Source organism: Polypterus senegalus, chromosome 13, assembly GCF_016835505.1.
Source record: "Polypterus senegalus isolate Bchr_013 chromosome 13, ASM1683550v1, whole genome shotgun sequence".
NCBI lineage: Eukaryota > Metazoa > Chordata > Cladistia > Polypteriformes > Polypteridae > Polypterus > Polypterus senegalus.
The window spans coordinates 20,958,724-20,986,538 of record NC_053166.1 but is presented as its reverse complement, the minus strand read 5'-3'; the positions used below and the strand labels follow the sequence as shown (position 1 = coordinate 20,986,538).

The 27,815-nt window shown below is 40.1% G+C and overlaps 1 protein-coding gene across 1 annotated transcript in view; it reads left to right on the top strand.

Moving 5' to 3' along the window:
• pdgfrb (platelet-derived growth factor receptor, beta polypeptide) overlaps window positions 1-27,815 on the top strand; it is a 146,873-nt gene that overhangs the window by 71,951 nt on the left and 47,107 nt on the right. The window contains exons 5-9 of the mRNA XM_039774317.1: window positions 3,912-4,042; window positions 14,752-14,926; window positions 19,267-19,456; window positions 22,925-23,040; window positions 24,845-24,968. Of these exons, the coding sequence (XP_039630251.1) occupies window positions 3,912-4,042; window positions 14,752-14,926; window positions 19,267-19,456; window positions 22,925-23,040; window positions 24,845-24,968 (736 nt within the window). The remainder of the gene's footprint in view (window positions 1-3,911; window positions 4,043-14,751; window positions 14,927-19,266; window positions 19,457-22,924; window positions 23,041-24,844; window positions 24,969-27,815) is intronic.

Here is a 27,815-nt window from a genome sequence, read left to right as displayed (position 1 = left end):
CGTTGTGTTAATTTCAGAGGATGTGTCAAATGAACACAGGGAACACGTGGCAGCCATTATGTGTTCTGAGCGTGAAGTATAAAATGAGCCCTAACACCACAAGCCTGGACTGTTGAGACAAAACATTTTGGGTGCATGGATTTGGGTGCCAAATTCTAGCCCTGCCATCTGTGCTGAAATCAAGATTCACCAGACCAGGCTACATTTTTATTAAAATGTCTAGTTTTATTGAGCCTGTGCCCATCTCATAGAAAAATTTTACCACCCAAAGGTTTATCTTTGATGGCTCATAAGAATTAACAGAATTTCTTGTGTATGTTAAGTTGAAGAATCAGCTTTGTCACAGATGTGTATTCTACAATTCCTTAGGAGAAACAGCTTTAGACAAAAAAAGAGACACGAGATACAGCTGAGGTAAAAGGAGTCAAAATTTAGAATTTGGTTTGAAAAGCATGGTGTATTTTGTGAGATCTCTTTACAGACTTCACATTTTGTTATTTATTATTGGACTGATGCCTTTATCCAAGGTGTCTTGCAACATTTGAGATATGATTGGCTACATTTCCTTTGCTTTGCAATTGGAGCACAGGCAGATGAAGTGAATTATTCATAGTAACACAGTGGTGTCAGTAGTGGGATTTGAAACTACAACCTCAGGTTTTGAAGTCCCAAGTCTTAACTACTATCTAACACTGCCTGCCTTTCAGAATGAGTATGATCTTTTTGGAGCCCAGCAATATACATTAGAGCAGCTAATAGCATTACACATTACAGCATTGTAATCCTATTAAAAGTGTTATATTATTACCGTCCATACATTTCTCCATATATTGCTGAGCACACGATGCAAATACATTGAAATTACAAAAAAAAATGTCAAGACGTTACTTGGAAAAGTCTGAGTCCATAGGATGGCTTTGCTGAGATATTTGTTGAAATTCAAGAGACACTTGTAATTGGTAATTGAATATCTGAGTATTTTTTCTCAGTAGAAAATCTGATAAACAGTAAAGAGAGAGAGAGATGTTGGGAGCATGCACTGATACTTCATGTTGCTGCACTCAGTATAGGATAGTCCAGATTTAATTATGCAACTTTTAATGCAATACAGGAAAACAATACAAGACAAAAGAATTGTTCAAAATATCTTGTAATATATGAAAATGGACTTACATTGAATTAATTCACTGATTTTCCATGTAATGTCCCACTTGTCCTCCATTCTGTTGGATACAGGCTAGGAGTAATAAACTTAATAAGTCATCCATCCATCCATCCATCCATCCATCCATTATCCAACCCTCTATATCCTAACTACAGGGTCACGGGGGTCTGCTGGAGCCAGTCCCAGCCAACACAGGGCGGAAGGCAGGAAACAAACCCCAGGCAGGGTGCCAGCCCACCGCAGGGCACACACACACACCAAGCACACACTAGGGACAATTTAGGATCGCCAATGCACCTAACCTGCATGTCTTTGGACTGTGGGAGGAAACTGGAGTACCCGGATGAAACCCACGCAGACACGGGGAGGACATGCAAACTCCACGCAGGGAGGACCCGGGAAGCAAACCCAGGTCTCCTAACTGCAAGGCAGGAGCGCTACCAATGTGCCAACCTTAATAAGTTATAGCGTAATGAAACTTGCAAAATTAGATCTGGACCATCCTTGTACATGACAAACGACATCGGGATCCCAAATTAGGACCCGAGTGCAGCCGTGTAATGGGGGACACTTTAGTTCCACACTAATTTGAATGGAATGGAACAGTGCGAGTTTTTTTTTTTACAGTCATTGGAGTGCCAATCCTGCCACCAACCCCTGAGTTCTCCCTGCAAATTGAAAGATGTGCTTGCAGGGCTGGATGCAGGATAACGTCATACCCAGGAAGGAGTAATTGCAGGTTAAGGGCCTTGCTCAAGGGTCCAATGGAATCACCCATGGCATGTACAGGATTCAAATGGTTACCTTCTGGCTGCCAGAGCAGATCCCTAGCCTCAGAACCAGTAGACAAAATAAAAAATAAAAGTCTTGGTTTTATTTCTTTCTGATCTCATTGTTGTCTAGGAGAAACCAAAAAAGATATTAAAGAGAGATTTCTTTTCAAATTTTTCATTCCTATGGGACTGCAGCCTTAGTTTTCTATTCTTGGCTGACAGGAGTGTAACCCAACGCGGTCTTCTGCTTTTGAACCACATCCACCTCAAGGTTCGACACGTAGGGCATTCTGAGATGCTTTTCTACACACCACAGTCATACAGAGTGGTTATCTGAGTTACCGTAGTCTTTCTGGCAGCTTATACAAGTATGGCCGTTCTCCTCTGGCTGTCTCATCAACAAGGCATTTCCCTCCACAGAACTGACACTCACCGGATGTGTTTTGTTTTTCGCACCATTCCAAATAAACTCTGTGTTTGAAAATCCCAGGATATCATCAGTTATACAATTAATCAAACCAGCCCTTCTGGCACCAACTATCATGCCATGGTTGAAATCACTGAGATCACATATTTTTCCCTTTCTGGTTTTTGATGTGAACATTAACTGAGGCTCCAGAGGTGTATCTGCATGATTTTATGCATTGTGCTGCTGCGACATGATTGGCTGATTAATTAATTGCATGGATAAGCAGGTGTACAGGCTTTCCCAAGAATGCGCCTGGTGAGTGTATTTTGTATAAATCATATTATCATTCGGTAATCTCGCAGTACACTCCACTTGCTTTCTTTTGAGATTCCAAAAGCAGTGCAAAGACATTAGTATCTCTATATGATCTTTGTTTGTCCATGAATGAATTAGAAGAAGAAACACTAGATGGCAGTAGAGAGACAGCTAAAACATAGGCATTGCATTAAGAATCTCCTCCAGGCTTATACTACTGAAGACTGTAGTACGCCAGTCACACCTCAAAACACAGACATTCAAACTAAACAAATTGTTGTGCTTTAAATTAACTAAAGAGATCTTCATTTAGATCTTGATCTTTGTTTGTCCGCAAATTCCACACATGCGTAGACCACCTTCCAGTTTAGTACGTTGTTGTTACTCATGGATGTCAACAATGTGCCGGAATAACGAAAGGCGTGGTGGACAGTGTTACGCTGGTTAGCTCCTGAGGCCTGGTTAGAGAATGAGATTGCCGAAGGTAAAAGGTACGTGCCTACGTAACATATGAATGAAAGAAAGACAGTGGGTAAAATGAATGACAATGTAACAGCACGTTCCGGAAATCATTATTGTTACGTTGTAGCTGGCGAGTGCTGCGCTTCTCACAGTTGTACCGTGGCTTGCTCACATGTCAGTGAAGTGATCCCTATTTATGCTTTAAAGAGCCTGGATACCTATGTGTCCCCCTTTTATAACCATTGCTCCGTGTATATTGCCTTACTCTTTGGATTGCCACAAAGCAACCTGCGAGATTGGAGAAAGGTTGAGAAGTCATCGTTAGAGGAAATAATAGTGTCGTGAAAACGAGACGGACTGTGAACAGACAGAAGCAGAAATGCTCCTACACCACCACATAATTACTATTCGGACAGTGATTCCGAGTAGGCCGTTCCTATCGAATCAATGTCCAAGGGTTTTCTTTTGTAATTTTGTTTCCCTTATACAAAATCATAATGCTGTGCGACGAAGGGCCCAGTTCACGACTGGCAGCCGCGTTTAAACAGAGAACCTTCACAGACAACTTTAACATGCGCAACGTAGTTGGGCGCACGTGGCTAGTACTATATAGTCTCATCTTCATTTTGTATTTGTGCTTCATAACTGAAATACTTTACCTCAGGTTTGATTTATTATCTATGTAACATTGCCAAATTTTCCCCTGAGAGCTTTCTATTAAATTCTTTAAATGTTGTGCATTACTGTAATAATAACTTACATATTACATACTACAATATTTTGGCAGTACCTGAGGTGTTTCGAGCTTTCATTAATGCCTCCAAGCAAGTAGTGAAGCAAGGAGAACCTCTCGTCGTTAACTGCACGACACATGGATCAGAGCTGGCGTTATTCAACTGGGACTATCCAAGGAAAGCGGTAAGCTGCCTGTTCACCATATGCTTTGCTTTCTTTTGCATCCTTACACAGTGTGCTTTGCACCAGAATGTTTCTCATTGAATCTCCAATGAGTAAGCGGCGTGTCGATGATTGGGGGACTCAATGTTTTAAACTTTCTGTGTCTGTGGTAAATGTGTGAATATCCTCACTGCAAAATCTGTCCATTATTTTTATGGAAATAATCAGTATTTGCTTCCCCCAAAAAAGAAGGCTGCTCTCAACCAGTCTCTTGGAAGGGGACAAGAGAGGATTCCAGTGTTAATATTTTAGCTCTAAAGTGTGTTTAGAGTGTACCAATTGTTTTCCAACAGGAAATGTCCTATCCAAATAGTGGCTAACAGCGGGAGTAGTTATGATTACTCACATTTGTGAGGGCTGATTGTACACCAGCTGGCCTAATTCTTCAGTGAGAAAGAACAGCAGCCATACCAGAGCATGGTGTGAACACCCTTTGAGGCTCTGCAGCAAACACTTTAATGAACTTCAATGGACAGATTTGTTGGTATTCCTCCACAAGAAAAAGAAGAACCCACAATTGTTTCTGACATGACTTGAAACTGACTACAGTAATTAGCACCCATCATTGTTTATTCTATATTTAACAAAAATCAGACTTTACTTTTGAGTTTTGATCCAACAGATTATTTCAGATAATACCACAAGTGAAAATGGCATGGACGAAAATAATGGGACCTTAACCTAATATTTTTTTTTGCATAACCTTTAGAGGACATTACTACCAATAAATAATTCCTGGAGATCTCAATGAGACTTCTCCACCTCTCCACAGGTTCTTGGCCCCACTTGTCCTGAGCAAACATCTCCAGCTGTGTCAGTTTTGAAGGGGTCTTCTGCAGACTGCATGTTTTAGTTCTTTCCATAGACCAGTGTTTTTCAACCGGGGTTCCTGGGAACCCAAGGGTTTCATGAGTGCTTGCCAAGCGTTCTGCAGAAAAAAGTCCTAATGATATAGGACATACTGGTGATAATTGCACAATGTTCCGTGAGCAAGGTAACTATTTGCGCAGGGTTCCACTGCAGGCGAAAAAGTTGAAAAACACTGCCATAGACGTTTGATAGTTGGATTCAAATCAGGGCTCATAGAAGACCACTTCAAAATAGTCCAATGTTTTGTTCTTAGCCATTCTTGGGTGATTTTAGCTGTGTGTTTTGACTCATTATCCTGTTAGAGGATTCATGAGTTGTGACTTAGACACAACTTTCTGACACTGAGCAGTACAGTTTGCTCCACAATGTTCCCTGCACAGACTCAAGGTATTCTGTGGCCAGATGCAGAAAAGCCACCCCAAAACATAACTTAGCCTCCTCATTGTTTCACAGTTGGTATGAAAAGTTTCATTTTCACATCTGTGGACATAGAGCTGACGTGACTTGTCAAAAACTCCAGTTTTGTCTCATTTGTCCAAAGGACATTCTCTCAGTAGCATGGTGTCTTGTCAATATACATTTTAGCAAATTCCAGTCTGGATTTTTTATGTTTGTCTTTCAACATTGGAGTCCTCTTGGGTCTTCTTCCATTGAGCCCATGTCATTCAAAAAGCAAAGGATGGTATGATCAGACACTGACAGACCTTGACCTTGATGTTCAGCTTGTATCCCTTTGGAAGTTGTCCTTGGCTTTTTGTCTAGCATTCTCACTATCCGTCTGCCCATTCTGGGGTTGATTTTCCTCTTTTGGCCACATCCAGGGAGGCTGACTAAATTCCCAAGGACTTCCATCCATCCATTATCCAACCCACTATATCCTAACTACAGGGTCACGGGGGTCTGCCAGAGCCAATCCCAGCCAACACCGGGCACAAGGCAGGAAACAAACCCCAGGCAGGGCGCACACACAAACACCCACACACCAAGCACACACTAGGGACAATGTAGGATCGCCAATGCACCTAACCTGCATGTCTTTGGACTGTGGGAGGAAACCAGAGCACCCGGAGGAAACCCACCCAGACACGGGGAGAACATGCAAACTCCACGCAGGGAGGACCCGGGAAGCGAACCCAGGTCTCCTAACTGCGAGGCAGCAGCGCTACCCATGAACTTTAAACTTCTAAATAATATTTGCCACAGTTGTCCCAGGAACATCAAACAGAATGACTGATTACACAATTTGGAGATATGTGTGATACTAATAAAAGAAAATTAGATAGTCTGAAAAAATACTTGAATCCAGTCATTTAGAATCTCGACTAAAGGTTCCCAACAAATGTGCCAGGACATTTTAGAATATCTTTGTAGAATAAGCAATATTTGATCTTTTTTCATACTCTATGACATATCTAAGGCATGTTTTACACAGGAGACAATAGCTTTTCATTTAATTACTTTTCAGGGGGCATGCAGCATATTTTCAAAGAGCTGTAAGGGTTCTAACAAATTTGTGTGTGTTTGTATATGTATGTATGTGTTTGTGGTATCTAAAGAGAAATAAACACGTTAAGCACATAAGCATCAATGGAGTGCAAATCAAACATATGTCTCAAACTGATATTTTATAGATTACTCAGGAAGAGTAATTATAGCCATCAACTTTTCACTTGAAATGTTATTAATTAGGCCAGTCAATAGATGGCACTATTAATCCAGTTTCCAAATACAGGCACTGCGTAACGCCCAAGATGGCGTTTGTATACAAAAGAGAAATACCCATCCATCCATTTTCCAACCCGCTGAATCCGAACACAGGGTCACGGGGGTCTGCTGGAGCCAATCCCAGCCAACACAGGGCACAAGGCAGGAACCAATCCTGGGCAGGGTGCCAACCCACCGCAGGACACACACAAACACACACTAGGGCCAATGTAGAATCGCCAATCCACCTAACCTGCATGTCTTTGGATTGTGGGAGGAAACCGGAGCACCCGGAGGAAACCCACACAGACACGGGGAGAACATGCAAACTCCACGCAGGGAGGACCCAGGAAGCAAACCCGGGTCTCCTAACTGCGAGGCAGCAGCACTACCACTGTGCCACCGTGCCACCGTGCCGCCCCAAGAGAAATACCTGACATTTTAATACAATACAATACAATTTAGTTTTGTATAGCCCAAAATCAGTGCTGCAAGGGGCTTTAACGGGCCCTGCCTCTTGACAGCCCCCCAGCCTTGACTATCTAAGAAGACAAGGAAAAACTCCCAAAAAAAACCCTGGTAGGGAAAAAATGGAAGAAACCTCGGGAAAGGCAGTTCAAAGAGAGACCCCTTTCCAGTTAGGTTAAGTGTGAAGTGTGTGTCAAAAAGAAGGGGGTCAATACAATACAATACAATACACAGAACAAATCCTCAATACAGTATAAAAATAAAAATTATGGAGTAGAATTTAACAGTAGATGATATCACATAATATGATTTGGATTTGTTTAGAGTCCTGGAGACCCCATTCATCAAGCTGCCTCCACCTATTGGCCATTCCACAGCTGGAATAGCACTAATCCGATGAAAGGACCCCTCTTTCCCACGATTCCTGCGATCCTCCATGGAAGGACATGTCAAAATTGTGTATTGCTCTTGAAAGTTAACAGTGAATAATATTAGTAACCTGCTCATTCCCCAGTAGAAACATAGTTATTATGATGCATTTATGAGAACTAAATTTTATTAGAAGTTTAAGTGTTGGTTATAGACTTAAAATGCTAATTATTAAAAGTGCAACAGAAAATATACTTTGCCAGCAACACACAACACACAGTTAGAGGGTTTTGAATCAAACGCCGAACAGAAAGCACAAACAAGCATGGAGTCTGTGAACACTCAGTCTGTGCATGTGCAGTAGACCCACTGGCTGTGTCTTGCCCACCTTGAATGTGAAGCAGGGAATTTTGCAGACACATGAAATAGCCAAAGTGGTGTGAGGCATCCCAAAATAACTTAGAAGCAGACTGGAATGCCTACCACCTTGCCCAGAAAAGTTCCACATGTAGGCACCCAAAAATCTAACAATACTGAATAATGTCAGCCTATATGGGCCATAATGCACTTTACCTTCAAAAGCACATAAACATGATTTAAAATCTCAGTAATTCAATGTTTCTGAAAGAATATGGTAAAATCTTTATCTTTATAAACAAAACATTTATTTAATAAGAAAAAGATTTCAAAAAAGGTGACAGAAGGAGTTGCCAACACACAATCCAAACACAAAAGATCTAAAGTGTTTTGATTGTTATTTTTCTTTACTATGACACTCTCTTGGTTCTCGATGATGGCTGCTCTTTTGTTCGGTTTGTGTCTGCTGTATCCATGGGACCATCCCAGCATTCTGGGGGAGATGAGGCACTGATGTCATCTGAATTGGCAAGGAGTTTAAAGGTCATAAGGTCATTCAAAATGATGCCATGGCTATCCGACTTTAGAACCCACGTCACAGTACAACTTGGAAAGTCAAAGACAAATATGCTCAGTGTAAGACTTCTGTTTGATATACCCATATACTGTTTATCTTTTATTCATTAGCCAATCATATTTATATTCTGCTAACTTTTTCTTTGGCTGTCCAAGTTGTACTGTGAGGTGATTTACTATTTTTTAGAACGTTAGAACAATGTAGATAGTAACAGGCTATTCAGTCCAAGAAATCTTGCCAGTCCTTATCCACTTCTTCCAAAATAATATCAAGTTTAGTTTTGAAAGTTCCTAAAGTCATAAGATGTGTTTGATCATATCCTTTTGTTTCTTCCTCATAGAATTTGAGAATATTTGTAAAACATGACCTCCCTCTTCTGAACCCATGTCGACTGTTCAGCAATCTCCTGTTCTTGCCATGTGTTGTTTAATCCAACATTCCTTCCATTAATTTACCTGCACATTAAACTTACTGGCCTACAGACTTGCCCGATCAACCATTTTGTATAATGGGATAATTTTTGCCATTTTCCAGTCCTTTGGAATTTCCCCAATGCACTGTGACTTCTAAAAAATATTCATCAATAACCGTCCTTAACCCTTAAACAGCCACATACTTGGGGGGTTAATACACCCCTGGACACCAAATACGTTTTTGCTGCCCTTTTTAAGGAAACATCATAATTTGCCAAGAAAAAGTGAAATTTTAATGGAACACATATTTATTTCATGCAAACATCATCACAATTACTGCAACACTGATCATTTTAGACACTGCTAATGAACTGTAAAAACTAAAAAAAAAACTACTACAATAATCTGTTGTTATATGTCGAAGGTGCAACTGACATCATTGATGAAATTCAGTAAATCACCGAGCCAACTGCGCTTGAACTGGCTGCACACAAGCACACAGAGGCCAGTGCTGATGCTAGTCTGAGGCTAGTCTAGTGCAGCGGCTAAACCCCAGGGACATTGATGCTGCAGGGTGCGGCAGAGGTCAAGAGCTGGCTGTTCAATGAATGTATGGCACTGATCGATCAGCTCCTGCTGCTGGCAAGTTGCACTGGGAACCGACTATAGCCGATTCCGGCGGTTTAAGGGTTGAGAACTTCACGGTAAATATTATCTGGTCCTGGTGATTTGTTTGATTTCAGTTTTTTTTTACTCTGAGCAGCACTTCTCCCTCTAATATTTCCAAAGCACTCAGTACCTCCTTAGTAGTCCCTGTTACTACTGTGAGGTTATCCACTTTCCCCTTTTTGAAGACCTCAGCAAAATGCAAGTTTAGAGCATCTGCTCTTTTACTGTCTGAATTTTTTAATTCCACTTTACTATTCCTGATGCACTTCACCTCCTCCTTGACTGTTCTGTCACTAATAAAATACTGAAATAATCTCTTTGAGTCATCTTTTGCCTTATCTGCTATATCCCTCTTTAACTGCCTTTTAGCTTCGCTAATATACTTCTTAAAGGTTGCCCTCATGCTCTCATATGCCCCAAATTCACATTGGATTTATTAGTCTTATACAATTGCCTTATGCAACTGGTAATATATATAATTAGATTAATTCTTTCTGTGACTTTTTCCTTGTGATTTATTTATTTTTAATATGCTGGTATTTGACTTTGTGTTTTAACTTCTTGGTTTCTGACTCCATTCTTGTGCTCTAAGCTAGCTCAAACTTCTGCCTGTTTCTAACTACATGCTTCTCCAGTCACTTTCCTTCTCTGTGCCCTCACTGATGGTAAACAACAACAGAATCCTTAATTGTAATTCTTGAATTAGAAACAAAATAATCAAAAATCCAACAAAAATATAATGAAGAAAGCAATACTCACAAAGACAGCCAAACTTAAATGAACTGCAAAGGGACTTTACTTACCAGGCTGCCTTTATTAGCTGTGGGCGGGCCCTAAACTGTGGTAAAAGGGTAGCCACGCCTCTTGGGGATTCACACATAAAATACATGGAACATCAGACAACAGGATAACATAAACAGAAACTAAATAATAGCTAAAATGAACAGAAAATACATTATTCATCACATAATAAATGAAAAGAGCAATGTTACCAGAAACAACAGAAAATAATGAACAACTAGGCTGACCCGCCTTTTAAGGCGACCGACTTTTAAGTTTACCACTTCTTAAGGCAATTCAATATATAGATCAATTTGATATTTTATACAAACTCATTAATTTGGTTATATTGCATTTGAGTGCTATTACTTTAATACTCGTAGTTTCTGTTTTTTTTGTGATGAAATTTAAACTTTTTTTCAATATTGAGGTCACCCTTTTGAACTCCCCTGATATTTACTACCCAGTGAGGCATTTGTACTCCATCAACATTAATTCTTTCCAGAGACATAATTTTGTCTATTTTTCCAGCGCATCGCCCACAAAAGCAAGGGAACAATGGGAGCACCAGAACTCTGCTCACATCATGTCGCCTCGTACCGCAAGCTGCAAGTAGTAAGTCTGTGATAAGCGGAATACCGCTACGCTTTCCACTCACGGGACGGAAGGACAATCCCGACCACTTTTATATAGTAAGAAAGAAGAAGAAGATATCGCACAGTCTGGAGTAGAAAACCATCTTTTACCTGGAAAAACGAAACTACAAATCCCATCGTGCATTGCAAAATGGACGGGGCGTGTGTGAAACTCCACGCATGCGTAGCACTCACGGGACGGAAGGTCCGATTTTATATAGAAGGATAATGAAAAATGAGTAAAGAAGCCAGAAAAAAAGGAAATTTAAACATAAATCATGGAGGAAACCCTGGCTTAACCATGACAATAGTAAATGGCCTTGTGCCCACAGTTTCCATCACACCCTATCTGCCTACTGCTGTCATTTGCTGAATTCCTCCTAAATAAATATTACAGAATTTCTATGTAGGTCATTGATTTTCAAACTGTTTTGGCCTAACGACCAACTTTCCAAAGTCAAAGCTTTGGCCGCCTATGACGCATTAACAATTCTTAGTTTACATTTCACATTACAATTACTATATTTATTTTAGTACAACGGTGGCACAGTGAATGACGCTGCTGCCTCACAGTAAGAAGACTTGGGTTTTCTTCCCGGGTCCTCCCTGCGTGGAGTTTGGATGTTCCCCCCGTGCCTGCGTGGGTTTCCTCCGGGTGCTCCAGTTTCCTCCCACGGTCCAAAGACATGCAGGTTAGGTGCATTGGTGATCCTAAATTGTCCTGTGTGTGTGCTTGGTGTGTGTGTGTGTGTGTGTGTGCGCACACTCTGTCCGGGGTTTGTTTCCTGCCTTGCATCCTGTGTTGACTGGGATTGGCTCCAGCTGACCCCCGTGTCCCTGTAGTTCAGGGGTGGGCAGATTCAGTCCTGGAGGGCCGCAGTGGCTGCAGGTTTTTGCTCCAACCCAATTGCTTAATAAGAAGCACGTATTGCTCAAGTAACACTTGTGCTTCACTTTAGTTGTCTTGCTCGTTACGATTCTGAACCCTTATTGCTTGTCTTAGTCTTAAACAGCTGTTCTCTTGGTTTTTAATGGCTTTTTATTAGCAATAAGATTCAAATGACAAAAGAAAGCAGCTTTTCTCTGTTTAGTTTGTTACCATTTACACATGTGTGTTTTTATCATGAAATATTGGCTTTAATTAAATACTTGGAAGTAAAGTGAAGAGAAAAAAAGTGAAAGATTGAGTATTACTCCATTTTAGCCTTCAAATCATTTAGATGATATCCTTACAAAGGGCAAGAACATCTAGGATATGAGAATGGCCTGATATGGCAGAGTTAAAGCACTAACAAGCCATCAAATTAAATTATTGGCACGGATTGTTTTCTAATTAAGCAACTGGTTTGGAGTAAAAACCTGCAGCCTCTGCGGCCCTCCAGGACTGAATTTGCCCACCCCTGCTGTAGTTAGTATATAGTGGGTTGGATAATGGATGGATGGATTTTAGTACAAGTATTTATATGAAAAATACATTTAAGTCCAATGTTGCCAGATCTGTGTTTTGCAGTTCTGGATTCCAGCTAATAATCCATAATAGCCCCTCAGCTTCAACAAGCGCAAAACAGAAGACAGCAGTGACGTAGCAGAGGTGGAACTGAAGCCATTGGCTTTGCTGTGGTGTGTATCAAAGTGGATTTAAAAGAGAACCCCACACACTGACAGTGGGAAGGGACAGATGCTGAAAGTGTGAAGAAGTGCTCAAAGTCCGAAGGTACAAGAGCTCTCCTTAAATGCTGCACTCATAGCTGTATGGACCACTTAGCTCATGTTTGTGGACCTCACTTTGAGACTGACTGATCTAGATTAGTGACAGGTTATCTTTTAAAATATATATATACTGTGGAAGTTCAGCCCCCGAACACAGACAGACAGACACCAGATGTCCAAAAAACACACACGTTTTATACTCTTCTTCCAGTGTACAACAACACACAATGCTCTAAAAGCCACCACTCTCTCACAGTCCCTTCTTTTCTCTCTTCTCCTGATTCTTCTGCTGCCTCTACTCCTCTCCTCACAAGCTCTGTCCTCTTCCTCCCGACTCCAGCTCCTCTAATGGAATGAGGTGGCCCCTTTTATAATTTATAATGCCCCCCCCCCAGATGTGCTCCAGGTGCTCCATAATGATCTTCCTGGTGTGGCAGATGTGCTGCACTCCGAGTGGGCGTGGATTCTCCTCCAGATGTGCAGGAAGTGGTGCAGTCCAAGGCTCTGATGGTGGCCACGGATTCCAACAGAGTTGAGCTTCTAAGCTCTGATCCCGTGGCCCCGATGTGCACCAGGGCAGCTGCCCTCTTGTGGCCCGGGGAAGGCATTGTCCCTCTCCTGGGCCTTCCAAACATCCCGGCTGAGCAGGATCCCCAGACGTCTGCCACAAAACTTTTTCAGAAACTGTAGCATAACAAGATTAAGTTCACTTTTACAATGTCACACAATGAGCCAGTAGTGGGAATTACCCTGGAAACTTAGCGTTTCACAATTCTGTGTCATAGCCGGTAGGCAACACTGGCTGCCAGTACTAAATTTGATTAATTCCGCACTGAGCAAATAAGTGGTTTGGGGATAACAGTGTGTTGTGGTTACTAAGCTAAAATGTCCAGTTTTTATATTTAGCAAGATCATTAGAGGAGAGTGTCCCCCCCTAGAGACAAAAGTATAAGACTTCAAGTGATTAAGATTACAATTAAAATCCCAGCACTGACAACCTATGTGAACAAAAGCCAATGCAGGCATTTTTGAAATAAGGAAACAATTGTGCAGTACACATATGATTTGAAATTCAGTTGTGGTTAATGTATTAATGTAATTAAAGAAATTGATACATTTTAATAAATGAGTTAAAAATTTCCATATCCTATTTATTTGCTTATTCCAAACCCTAGTTGTTTTGCATGAGTTGAGAATCGCTTGAGAAGTGAGGCACTGTGTACAGTTTTGGTATTCAGGCAACAAAAAAGACAAAGACATGCTAGAAAACGAGCAGAGCAGAGCAACTAGGCTGATTCTAAGGCTACAGGAGATGAGTTATGAAGACAGATTAAAGACAAGCCGAGCCTTTTCAGTTTAAGCAAAAGAATATTAAGAGGAGACCTGACTGAAGTGTTTAAAATTATGAAGGGATCGAGATGGTGACTTTAAAATGAGTTCATCAAGAACATGGGGACACAGTTGGAAACTTCCATCCATCCATTATCCAACCCACTATATCCTAACTACAGGGACACGGGGGTCTGCTGGAGCCAATCCCAGCCAACACAGGGTACAAGGCAGGAAACAAACCCCGGGCAGGGCGCCAACTTGTTCAGGGTAAATTTCACACAAACATTAGGAAGTTTTTCTTTACATAAAGAACCACAGACACTTGGAATAAGTGACCAAGTAGTGCGATAGACAGGAGAACTTTAGGAACCTTCAAATCTCGACATGATGTTGTGTTGAAGGAATTAAGTGAATAGGACTGGAGAGCTTTGTAAGCTGAATGGCCTCTTCTCGTCAAGACTTTTGTAATGTTCTAATAGATTACCCTGTCCAGTTTCTCCTGTCATCATGGACAACACAGCATTTTCTTTTTGTTTGGAGTACTTTTAAACTTCATGGAACCCTGTTTTACACTAGATTTAAACAGATGTGGATGCTTATGTATTTAACCAACCATGTGTATTTACGATTTGTAAATCTTTGCCTGTGAAGGTTGCAATTCAAGAACAAGCTAAACTAAACTGAAGTGCCATCCTGTCAGCATGCTTTTTATTGATGGCCTTACTTTTGGCTATTTGCTTTGAGAGGGACAACCCAAAGTTAACAAGTCTCTCTCTTCTATTCTAGTTTAACAAAACCATCGAGCCTGTAACAGATGTGACGGCGGGAGCAGAGTGGAACCTGCGCTCGATACTCAACATAACAAGCGTCACTTTACAGGATTCAGGCACCTACGTCTGTAGAGTCAGTCAAGGCGTACATGAGGAAGAGGCAGAGGACCAAATCAACATCACTGTGATCGGTAGGATTTCCCCTGAATCTTATCTCTCAGGTGTATGGAGTGGCCAGCATTTACTCTGGGATCACTGTTGGTTTGGTATATTCTATCATTTGTTATATGCCTGTTTCATGCAGAAACCACCATTCACTCCTTTCATTTTATTATCTGTGCAAGCATATAGATAAAATACTTTTATGAACTTAAGTAGGAATGACTTAGAGAGCTACATATCACAAAAGAGTAAACACCACATTGTGCCTTGTGGGCCTAACAATACACAGATGGCGAACAGACAAGTAGATGAGTCAGATAGTCTGCTTCTTACCAGACTCTTCACTTAAAAAGAGGACTGCAATCAAACTGGCCAGCACAGAAACAAATAGGAATAATGAATTCTAATACAGCCGAATTGGCTGGAAACATTCTGGTACTTAAAAACTACAGAGATGGTAACAAACACACTGACCACGGGAACTTCATGAGCAAAACAACCGTCATTTATAAACCGAGGTCTGCAAAAGGTTCCAAGGAACAAAAGTAGAGCAGAAGAACTTATAATATGTATAGGTGATGATCCTAAATGTAAAAAAGGAACAATTGATATAATTAAATTTAGAAAGAAAACATTAAAGACTGGAATATACTGTGATTAGATAGATAGATAGATAGATAGATAGATAGATAGATAGATAGATAGATAGATAGATAGATAGATAGATAGATAGATAGATAGATAGATAGTCCTCTTTGTATTTAGGGTTCTCATGGAAGGACTTGATGATGATGGTCATGTAGACTTCTGTCTTTTAATCCATCAATGTAGGAACTTCACGGTGCTTTGATTAGGTGGTAGAGGTGCAGGTCACCACCACAGAAAAAACGGAAAAGAAACAGAAGAGAGAGTAGGGGTTAGTACGAATTTTAGAGCCACCATGAATAGTTATGATAATAAATTGAATATACAGAGTATCAGGATTAAATTAAAATGAAGTTATGAGAAAATAATGTTAAAGTAAGATTTTAAGTGCATAACAGGAGAAGGCCGCCTCACTACTTCTTTTAAGTTTAGCTCTTGGAATTCTGAGCAGACACTCATTTGAAGATTTAAGGTTACAATTTGGAGTACAGGGTGTCAGACATTCCACTATATAAGATGGGGCGAGATTATTTAAGGCTTTGTAAACCAGAAACAGTATTTTAAACTCAATTCTGAATGACACAGGCAACCAGTGTAGTGACATCAAAACTGGAGAAATGTGCTCAGATTTTCTTTTCCAGCATCGTTCAATGATATAAGAGGTCTAACTTTTGCTATGTTTTTTAAGTGAAAAAATGTTTTCCTAGTGGTCTGATGAATATGTGATTTAAAATTCAGGTTATAGTCAACAGTTACCTCCGTCTTGACTTTTTATCCTAATGCATCAAGTTTAGTTCTAATAACCTCATTATATCCATCATTGCCAATCACTAAAATTTCTGTTTTCTCTTTATTTAGCTTGAGACAATTAGTATTCAACCATTTAGAAACACAAGTGAGACATCGTGTTAGTGAAACAACAGAGTCGGGGTCATCAGGTGCTATTGATAAATACAGATAGATAGATAGATAGATAGATAGATAGATAGATAGATAGATAGATAGATAGATAGATAGATAGATAGATAGATAGATAGATAGATAGATAGATTATTTCTGACAAAGAGGAAATTAAAACTTTACAGAGGCTCAAGAAAAACATAAATAAATATATTAAATAAATATTTAAAATACTACAACCCAGAACCCCCAAACACATACAAAAACGTCTGACTTTGCATAATAGAACTTTATTTGTCCCCAACTCTTTAAAAAAATACATACCTACCTACATACATAAATTAACACTTGGGTCTGAACACACAGCAGAATGACTATAAAGCAAGAAAATTAAAAAGAAATGAAACTTCTAATATGGCGGTCCAAGTCCCAGTAAGACAGTATGCAGGCATATTGCTGTTGGTATAAAGGAGCCTCACTCGCATTTCTTAATACATTGTTGTTGAATAATTTGTTGACTGAAATTCCTCAGTTTTGGTGTGCCAGAGAGATGATGTGCAGCATTGTTCATAATGGCACTCAGTTTTGTTTTCATTCAATCCTTTGCTATGACCTTCAAGGGGTCCAGAGTGTGTCCCATAACTGAGCCTGCCTTTTTAATTAGCTTGTTTATTCACTGGGCCTCTCTTGAAGTTACACCACAATGCAGAAAATCGCACTGGTCATCAAAGAATTGTAGAAAATATGAAGGATGTCTCTTTTCTCATTAAAGGAACACAGTCTCCTGAGGAAGAAGAGTCTGCTCTGCCCTTTCTTATTTTGTTCCTCTGTATCCTGTGACCAGTACAGCCTGTCATTAATGTGAACCCCCAAATACTTGTAGGAGTTGACCTCCTCTACATCCACTCCTTAAATAGTGACGGGGCATAGAGGGTCTTTGATGTGGTGAAAGTCAATAAGCAGATCCTTGGTTTTGCTGATGTTAGGTTGCAGACAATTCTGTTTGCTCCAAGATGCAATCCTCTCCCCCTCACTCCTCTTTTCCATCTCATCCCCTTAATCAGTACGGTGGCAAGTGGGGAGACTGTCCTGGTGCCCGTGCCTAAGGGCGCCCCGCTTTTGAGATCCGCGTGTCCCGTTCGAGCAGATTTGTCAAGTTATATTCTTGTTATATTCTGCATGTTATCTTGCAAAAATTTAGCTGAATACTGTAGTGAGAAACTCCTTTGAATGTTAACATTATTTTTATTAAATTCACGCTCAAGTTTCTACAGTCCACACATACCGGTAACAACATTTGATGTAACTGGCCCCACTTGGGGTCGGTCAGCCCTAAGGCTGCCTTGGCCTTTAGGTGTTATGACAAAATATAACATATGACAAGTAATTGGTTTATTGAAATACTGCATATAAAATGAACAGATTTATACAAGAACAAACAGTTTTGTAGTTGAAAATTATGTTTGCAAAGTGAAGGTGCACAAATGAAGGTTTGAAACAAATGACCAAAGAAATGAAGTGAGTAACACAACAGGTGGACATTTATGGGAGACTAAAACTGTGGGCTTTTAATGCAGTGCCCTCATGTGGCCAAATCACTAACTGCATTTTAAAGTTCTGTGAAGGAGCTGGGTACAGTAAATTTAACAAGCATGGAAATCCTAAAAATGCCCAAAGTGTTGGATTTGGAATTTACCATCAAACCCCAGTGTCCTGACTCAGCAGGAAAACAGACAACTAATTTCTTGAGAACACCTGTGACGCAGGTGTGTGTGTGTGTGTGTGCGCCCTGCGGTGTGCTGGTGCCCTGCCCGGGGTTTGTTTCCTGCCTTGCGCCCTCTGTTGGCTGGGATTGTCTCCAGCAGACCCCCGTGACCTTGTAGTTAGGATATAGTGGGTTGGAAAATGGATGGATGGAAGTTGAAACTCAGGCAAGACATGAAAAGTAATCACATGAGAAGTCAAAATGAAAATAAGGATTGTATCCGCAGATCAGGTAAGGCTCAGAGCAAAAGGCTGACCTTTTATGCCGATGGCTGATTAAATTAGGGTGACAGTAGTACACAATATGGCTTCGCTTAAAGAAAAAGGCTATAAAAACATCAATATTCAGCCTAAATCATGACATCCAGGTAGTAATAAGGAGAAATGCAGGATAAGTTTAATTCTTTTTATTTTCTCTATTTTCTCTTTCTTCATCATGTAAAGTACTTTGAGCTACTTCATTTGTATGAAAATGTGCTATATAAATAAATGTTGTTGCTGTTGTTGTATTAATAAAATAAAAAGATTTATTTTTCACAAATTCCCTGAAACACAAGGCAATCCATGTGCACCACATTTTTTTCCTTCTTAAAATGACATGCATGCACTTTATGGCTGGAACAATTGGTGTTTTTTTAGATAAGTTTTAAGGCTTTTCCTATCTTCTGAACCCCTATAATCCTCAGGCCTAAGGTGCAAGAACAATGTATTTTTAAAATTGTATGCGGCAAACAATATAGAATACTGAAATATTGAAAAATAGTCAATTTATCCTTTAGGGACTACACTTTTAAGTACTTACTTTGTTTCTCTCGTCAATACTTCCATGGTGGCTCCTAGTGCCAAAAGTTTATCAGTAAGCTGCTTGATTTTACTCAAAGCAACTCTTTATTTGGCAGCAGTCATGTTTTTTTCTAGTTCATGTTCTGATTGCAAAGTCCTGTTCAGTGTGTAACTAGAAATCAGAGACCCTCTTTGTATGCTTTGGCTTGATGGAGTACTGTGATGTGGTGTAGAGCTCAGTAAATCAATGAACTTTTTCTCTCATCCTCTTCCACAGAAAATGGCTTTGTGAGACTGACTTCTGAACTGCCCGCAAACCTCTCTGCCAAGCTGCATGAGAGCTTCATTCTTCAGGTGGTGATAGAGGCCTATCCAGTACCGGAAATCAAGTGGCTGAAAGACAACATGACCCTTGTTGACAACATGAATGAAGTGTCAATAGAGACAGAGGCATCTGAAGAGACGAGGTAAGCGGGCTACCCAAACCAGCCTTGCAGACTTCCAAGAAGCTTCTTTCCCTAACATATGCAGTTAGGGTTAGGTACATTTAGCTGAGGACAATGGCTGTCCCTCGGAACTCAGTCCTTAGATATGCTCCTTAGGGTTAAGGTTAGGGTTAGTGCATTCAGAATGCTTTCAGACCCTTTCATTTTTTCATGTTGCAGTCTTGAGCTAAAGTGCATCCATCCGTCCATTTTATAAACTTGCTATATCCTCAGGAGGGTTGCAGAAACGTTGGAACCTTACCTACATACATAAATGAACATTTGGGTCTGAACACACACCAGAATGACTATAAAGCAAGAAAATTAAATAGAAATAAAACTTCTAACATGGCAGTCCAAGTCCCAGTGAGGCAGTATGCAGGCATATTGCTGTTGGTATAAAGGAGCCTCACTCGCATTCCTTAATACACTTCTGTTGAGTAATTCGTCGACTGAAATTCCTCAGTTTTGGTGTGTCAGAGAGATGATGTGCAGCACTGTTCATAATGGCACTCAGTTTTGTTTTCATTCACTCCTTTGCTATGACCTCCAAGGGGTCCAGAGTGAGTCCCATAACTGAGCCTGCCTTTTTAATTAGCTTGTTTATTCACTGGACCTCTCTTGAAGTTACACCACAATGCAGAAAATCGCACTGGTTATCAAAGAATTGGTGGCAGCAGAGTGGCTAGGGATCTGCACTGGCAATCGGAAGGTTGCAGGTTCGAATCCCGTAAATGCCAATAGGGACTCTGCTCTGTTGGGTTCTTGAGCAAGGCCCTTAACAAGCAATTGCTGAGTGCTCTGAGTAGTGAGAAAAGTGCTATATAAATGCAAAGAATTGTAGAAAATATGAAGGATGTCACTTTTCTCATTAAAGGAACACAGTCTCCTGAGGTAGAAGAGTCTGCTCTGCCCTTTCTTATTTTGTTCCTCTGTATCCTGTGACCAGTACAGCCTGTCATTAATGTGAACCCCCAAATACTTGTAGGAGTGGACCTCCTCTACATCCACTCCTTAAATAGTGACTGGGCATAGAGGGTCTTTGATGTGGTGAAAGTCAATAAGCAGATCCTTGGTTTTGCTGATGTTAGGTTGCAGACAATTCTGTTTGCTCCAAGATGCAATCCTCTCCCCCTCACTCCTCTTTTCCATCTCATCCCCCTTAATCAGTACACCCCATAAGTACAGACTCATCTGTGAATTTCTGCAGGTGACATGACCTGCTGTTTTATTTATAGTCTGAGGTATACAGAGTGAAGAGAAAAGCAGACAGGCCTGTTCCTTGTGTTGCTCACACACTCCTTGAGTGTCACAAACTGTGGTCTCCCCGTCAGATAGTCTGTCATCAGGACACCTCAGGCTCATCCACCTGCATATCTCTGAGTTTAACACTTAATAGGGATGGCTTGATGGGACTGAAACATAAAAAATCAAAAATACTTTTAATTCATTATTAAACAATTCCCACACAAAATATGGAATAAAGATAGTGAGATATGTCAAACTAAAATTAAATAAAAATATATGGTTATGGGTAATCAGAGGAGATCAGATCCAGATATTATAAGAAAAACTCACCGTAAGGCAAGAGTGGTGTTTGAGGGTGGTAAGTGGGGAGACTGCCCTGGTGCTCGTGCCTAAGGGCGCCCCGCTTTTGAGATCCGCGTGTCCCGTTCGAGCAGATTTGTCAAGTTATATTCTCGTTATATTTTGCTAAAGTCTGCATGTTATCTTGCAAAAATTTAGCTGAATACTGTAGTACATTAAAGGGACGCAGTCTCCTGAGGAAGAAGAGTCTGCTCTGCCCTTTCTTATTTTGTTCCTCTGTATCCTGTGACCAGTACAGCCTGTCATTAATGTGGACCCCCCAAATACTTACAGGAGTGGACCTCCTCTACATCCACTCCTTAAATAGTGACTGGGCATAGAGGGTCTTTGATGTGATCCATCCATCCATTTTATGAACTTGCTATATCCTGAGGAGGGTTGCAGAAACGTTGGAACCTTACCTGGCAAGCATAGTTTCCTTTTACTTCATAAATAAATTAAGTAAACACTATTTAAAAATGTTTGTTTACTAAATATATTTTAACATGATTAACTTAATTCACACATACTGTAGATGAATTCAGTAGTTCCAATAAATAAACAATATCCTTTTAAAGAATATTTTGTAATAAACACTCATATACCTATTTATAATATACCAGTAACGGCGCACTGCATGTGAATACACTTGACATGAGCATTCCTAGTTGTCATCCTCTTTCTCTGTACGTTTATCATTCATTTGCCCAGAGGTTGATGCGCTTGCTGCTTCCTGAGCAGTTCTACTTTTCTCCAACCTAGAGGCCCGCTTCTTCTCCTCTTCCATGTGTTAAAACTGATTAAGTCAGTGTTTGTGTTGTAATTATGTAGTATGTTCTCTTTAATTTTTCACTTAAACTGGCACTGAAGTCTTCAATCTGCCTCAAGAATGATTTAACATATGCAGAGGTAGGAGAAGTGACGGCAATGGTGGTAGGCCTGAGAACGACACCCATATGCCTGAGCCACATGGCCGCCCTGCTGGCCACTGCTACAATAAAATAAAATAAACATAAAAAGAGGAATAACCTTGGAAGTTAATCATCATCCTGAAAGCGGATAGTAGACATCACGTAGTATATGTGTAACAAATTTCAGGTCAATAGGTCAAATGGTTTGCGAGCTACAGGTGATTTAAAATCCTGGATAGACAAACGGACAGCCGCGGTAGCGTAATTTATATAAAGTCAAGCTGTGTAAGCCTGTGCTGTAAAATGTCCGGGCTCCTAGAAACTATTGAAATTGTCAGAAAAAAAATTGAAAATGCACTGTCAGCGGTTTTGTTTCGTCTATCAGAGAGTAAGCGAGTTTCACTTTGGCGGCGGAGTTGCTTTCTTTCAGCTTCATGCTGTTTCCTCATACTTTGTTCTTCTTCCGACTCCTTAACTTGAGGGCGCCTACCTGGCTCTTTGGGGTCCATGCTGTAGCCTCCGGGCCGGACAGACAGACACACACACTGCCACGCATAAACGTTTATATAAATAAGATATACACAAACCAGAAAGAATAAGAAACACTTCTTTTTTTTTTCTCTTTACAAAAATACATTTTATTTACACAGTACAAAGTATAAAGCACAAACCAGCTTTTTCTTTTTCAAATCTTCTACCACTTACATCATCACTCACAAAAGAATTGCAGTTGCTGTTATTGCATATTCTTTTCCATTACACAGTATAACAAAAATATTTTAGTTAAAAAATCATTTATATTCCCATATTTTCTATTTATAACTCATCTTCTTTGCAAAATGCTGGGCCAACGTCCACTTCACATACATGCACCCTTGATTAAAAAACCATTTCCAGTAAAGGCCCGTTCTCTGACTGTAGTAATGAAAGATTTTTATTTTTTTCTTTACAGATATTCAACCACGTTGACTCTGGTGCGGATTAACTCTGAACAGAATGGCATTTACACCGTCCAGGTCTCAAATGAGTATGATGACCAAGAGCTCAGCTTTCACCTTCAGGTCAATGGTAAGGCCTTAATGAACTTGACTGTGACCACAGGCCCCGTCAGGTTCACCTATACTGTCCTTGTCAGAGTTTGTGCCAGCAGCAGCGAGTGATTTTTTTTTGCATTCTTTTTCGACCCCATGGACTAAACTAGAACCATATAAATGTATTTTTTCTCTAGTTTTTAAAATTATCTTTCATTTTCTGCTAAAATGCAGTTTTTAAATGATGGTTTTTATTATTCAGGGAAAAAAAAATCCAAACCTACATGGCCCTGTGTGAAAAGGTAATTGCCCCCTGAACCTAATAACTGGTTGGGCCACCCTTAGCAGCAATAACTGCAATCAAGCGTTTGCGATAACTTGCAATGAGTCTTTACAGCTCTGGAGGAATTTTGGCCCACTCATCTTTGCAGAAATGTTGTAATTCAGCTTTATTTGAGGGTTTTCTAGCATGAACCGCCTTTTTAAGGTCATGCCATAGCATCTCAATTGGATTCAGGTCAGGACTTTGACTAGGCCACTCCAAAGTCTTCATTTTGTTTTTCTTCAGCCATTCAGAGGTGGATTTGCTGGTGTGTTTTGGGTCATTGTCCTGTTGCAGCACCCAAGATCGCTTCAGCTTGAGTTGACGAACAGATGGCCGGACATTCTCCTTCAGGATTTTTTGGTAGACAGTAGAATTCATGGTTCCATCTATCACAGCAAGCCTTCCAGGTCCTGAAGCAGTAAAACAACCCCAGACCATCACACTACCACCACCATATTTTACTGTTGGTATGATGTTCTTTTTCTGAAATGCTGTGTTCCTTTTACGCCAGATGTAACGGGACATTTGCCTTCCAAAAGTTCAACTTTTGTCACATCAGTCCACAAGGTATTTTCCCAGAAGTCTTGGCAATCATTGAGATGTTTCTTAGCAAAATTGAGATGAGCCCTAATGTTCTTTTTGCTTAACAGTGGTTTGCATCTTGGAAATCTGCCATGTAGGCCGTTTTTGCCGTTTTTTTAACAGGGGGGCAATTACTTTTTCACACAGGGCCATGTAGGTTGGATTTTTTCTCCCTAAATAATAAAACCATCATTTAAAAACTGCATTTTGTGTTTACTTGTGTTATATTTGACTGATGGTTAAATGTGTTTGATGATCAGAAACATTTTGTGTGACAAACATGCAAAAGAATAAGAAATCAGGAAGGGGGCAAATAGTTTTTCACACCACTGTATATATATTTATATTTATTTATATATATATATTTGAAAATAATGTATAACTGATGAGATTTTATTTTTGTAATGCTGTTAGAGGTAATCCCATATATGCTAGATTCTAAACTAATGAAATGAATCAAAAGAATTGATTCAATTAAATGAGTAGTTTGAAAGAATCAAAACACTAAAGTGAAATGTCCACCAGTATAATGGACTTCACCTTCAGAAGTTTTTAAATTCTGTAGACTAGAAGGGGGCAAAGTAATGTCAGATTTGGGTGGGACATCCTCTTGTCTTCGAATTCAAGTGGCAATGTTAGTGAGGTGGTAGTGCAGCCCTCCTTCCAACCCAGCACTCTGTGTTGATGGCCTCCATAAGGCACTCACCAGGCCGACTTGTTTGACATTTGACACGTATCTGTTAAATGGAATATAAGGTTATATGAAATGTGTTGTGAGAAATTGGCTCCTGTTACTGAACCACCACCAGAATGTTTTCAATTGTCAGTGTTCACTGCAGACCATCTTTGACATTCAATTTTTTTATATATATTTTTTATTTCATTAACAATATTTTGGGAAAAAAGTCTCCTTTGATATTTTCTTTCTCCATAGTGCCTCCACATATGCTGGAACTTTCAGACCACCATCCAACTGAGGAGGGCCACGCTGTAGTCTGTGCTGCAGAAGGGATGCCAGCACCAGAAATTGAGTGGTACACCTGCAATAAGAAAACCAAGTAAGTTCTGCCTTAAAGAAAACAAAACATTTTTAAGCTTTAGTTTAAATTTTGTGACATTCTGTCAATGTGTAGTTTATTTTTATTATGGCTTAACTATTTACTTCTTGAGGTGGCATAGTGGTAGTGCTGTGGCCTTGCAGTAAGGAGACCAGGGTTCATGTCCCAGGTCCTCCCTGTGTGGAGTTTGCATGTTCTGCCCTGTGTGGGTTTCCTCCTACAATTAAGACATGAGGTTAGGTGAACTGACAACACTAAATTGAATTATGTAATATTATCTACTGTTGAATTCTGCTCTGCAGGTGTAACATTTCTATTGCACTGTTATATTGTATTGAGTGCTCTGTTCTGTGTATTGTATTTCCCCCCTTTTTTGACACCCACTGCACACCCAACCAACCTGGAAAGGGGTCTCTCTTTGAACTGCCTTTCTTAAGGTTTCTTCCATTTTTTCCCTTTTTTTTAGTTTTTCCTTGTCTTCTTAGAAAGTCAAGGCTGGGGGACTGCCCATTGTAGCACTCCTTGTGTGATTTTGGGCTATACAAAAATAAATTGTATTATATTATATTGTAAATTGGCCCTTGTCTCTCTGTCATCGCTCTGTGGTGGAGTAGTGGTGCCTCCTGCCTTGCACCTCAGACTGCTAGTTTCCATCTACCCTGAAATGGATTAAGTAGGTTTGAGAAGGTTACGTCATGGCGTGCATTTGAGGATAACTGGCAGATAACTGTGTTAATAACTAATGATAAGTACTGGTGCCCTCTCCAGTTGTTGTTCCTGCTTTGCACCCTAACCCTAACCCTGTGCCCTTGCCCTGGATACGCTGCTTAGTAAGATGAAAGGATGGATAGTGATACCCTTTTCCACTAGATGGCAGAAAACATCCAGCATAAGTCCACTCTTGCTTTAACTAAGCTTGCTTCCCATTCCTCCTCCTTGCAAGTACTGCACACTACACTACGTCTTTGTGTGGAATGGATGTCAGATAGCTCCAGATTACTTGCTGACATAAAAGTGACCTTTTGAAACATTGCTTTGGGCAAGCTTTGAAATGAGTGAAACACTTATTGCTTCATCCTTCGCAAAGAAACTCTTTATTCCACATTGCAGTAGCTGAATGGAACCAACTGGGATGATTTTAAATGGGATTATATAAAACCAGAGGGAGGCATGAAAGTGTAAAAAATTATATGTTATATTATTATGTGTATGTATTATAATTAATTATTATACAAGTATATATTATACTAGCTGTCCCTTGCAGCTCTGTCTGCATAGCAATGAAACAGGACAAACTAAATAAAACAATGTAATCATTTGTATTGAGAAGAATTTATATTAATAGCTTTCGTATCCGAGGGCCTCTTGATATACAATATTTTTGGTTTTGCAATTAGGGGAGAGAATATAGCTGTGATCTCTTTGACAAAAATGTAATAGGTTGGCAAGGTATCTCTGGCCAAGCAGAAAGTAGGAACGCTCCAATGTCAAATGCTGGCTCTGTATCTGATCGTGTTCAGCTCTGACGGAAGAGCGTCCCCTGTGTGGAGAGAAGAGCACGTGGCTGTGATATCACTGTCAATGAGCAGGTAACGTCTAAAACACACTTGGCTGTGACCTCTCTCTCAAAAACGTCAAATGTGACTCTTCAACACTCTCTAGATGATAATGTCTGCTGAACAAACAGGTATCGCTAGCTAAGCAGAGAGAAGGTGCACTCCAACACGTGTCGAGCGGTAGACTGACTTGAACAGAGGCTGGCGTGTGAGTGAAGTGATCCTTGCCCGGCTCCCTACTCCTGATGTCTCGCCCCCCACTCCGCTCGGCCTGCAGCCTGTCTGTCGGATTTGCGAGAATAAATCAGTGCCGCAACTGAACTATTATATTTAGTGCAAAATCAACCGGAGTGTTCAAGCAAATTATAGAAAAAAAAAACAGATCTAAAATAAAAAAAATAAAATAAAAAATATATATATTAAATATAATTAACAAATGAAATTTACAGGCAGCACTAAATTTGGCAGAATACAAGATTCTCCTAAATCATCAGAATCAAGAAATTCTTACTTACATGTGCTTACAACAGGCAACATGCCGCCACTCTGCAAATTATCTTCTAATACAGAAAGCTACAGTGGATTCAGAAAGTATTCAGACCCCTTCACTTTCTACACACTTTATTGTGTTGTGCATTTAATTTGCCATTCATGCCTATCAGTCTACACCAGCCATTTCCAAACTTTTCTATTATCCACACCCCTAGAAAATGTTTGATTTATTTCTGGACCCTCTACAAAAGTAATGTCACATTCGAAGATGAAGAAGTCACGTTACTAATTTGTGAAACACCAATTGAATTGCATACTGCAGTGAACAAACTGGACTCAAATAAATGTTTTTACCTCAGTGCATAAAATTTAAATATACATTGAGCAATTTACCTTTGTAAATCTTATTAATGGTGCAAATGTGCCCCCCACGTGAGACTTAGATACTCGATTGGCGAAGCATCAATCGCTGCGAGGAAATGACACACAAACAACGATTGAGGAGTTTGGGGAATTGGAGACCACTGTGAAGCAATGTGTGTCGGCTCACTGCTAAACAATGAAACACAGTCCACTAGCTTTGTCCCCAAGTGCTAAATGCACTGCAGTTCAAACACAGGTGCGCTGCACAGTTCAAATTGCTGCAGTACTGGCAGGACCGCCAGCTGAAGAGATTTAATCCCCCTTGTCCTTCCCTGTTGAAAAGTCAATCAGACCTCGAAATCAGCGATTCGTTATCATAATTTTCACTTTCCGTGCCATTTGATGATAATAATAATACTTATAATAATAATAATAA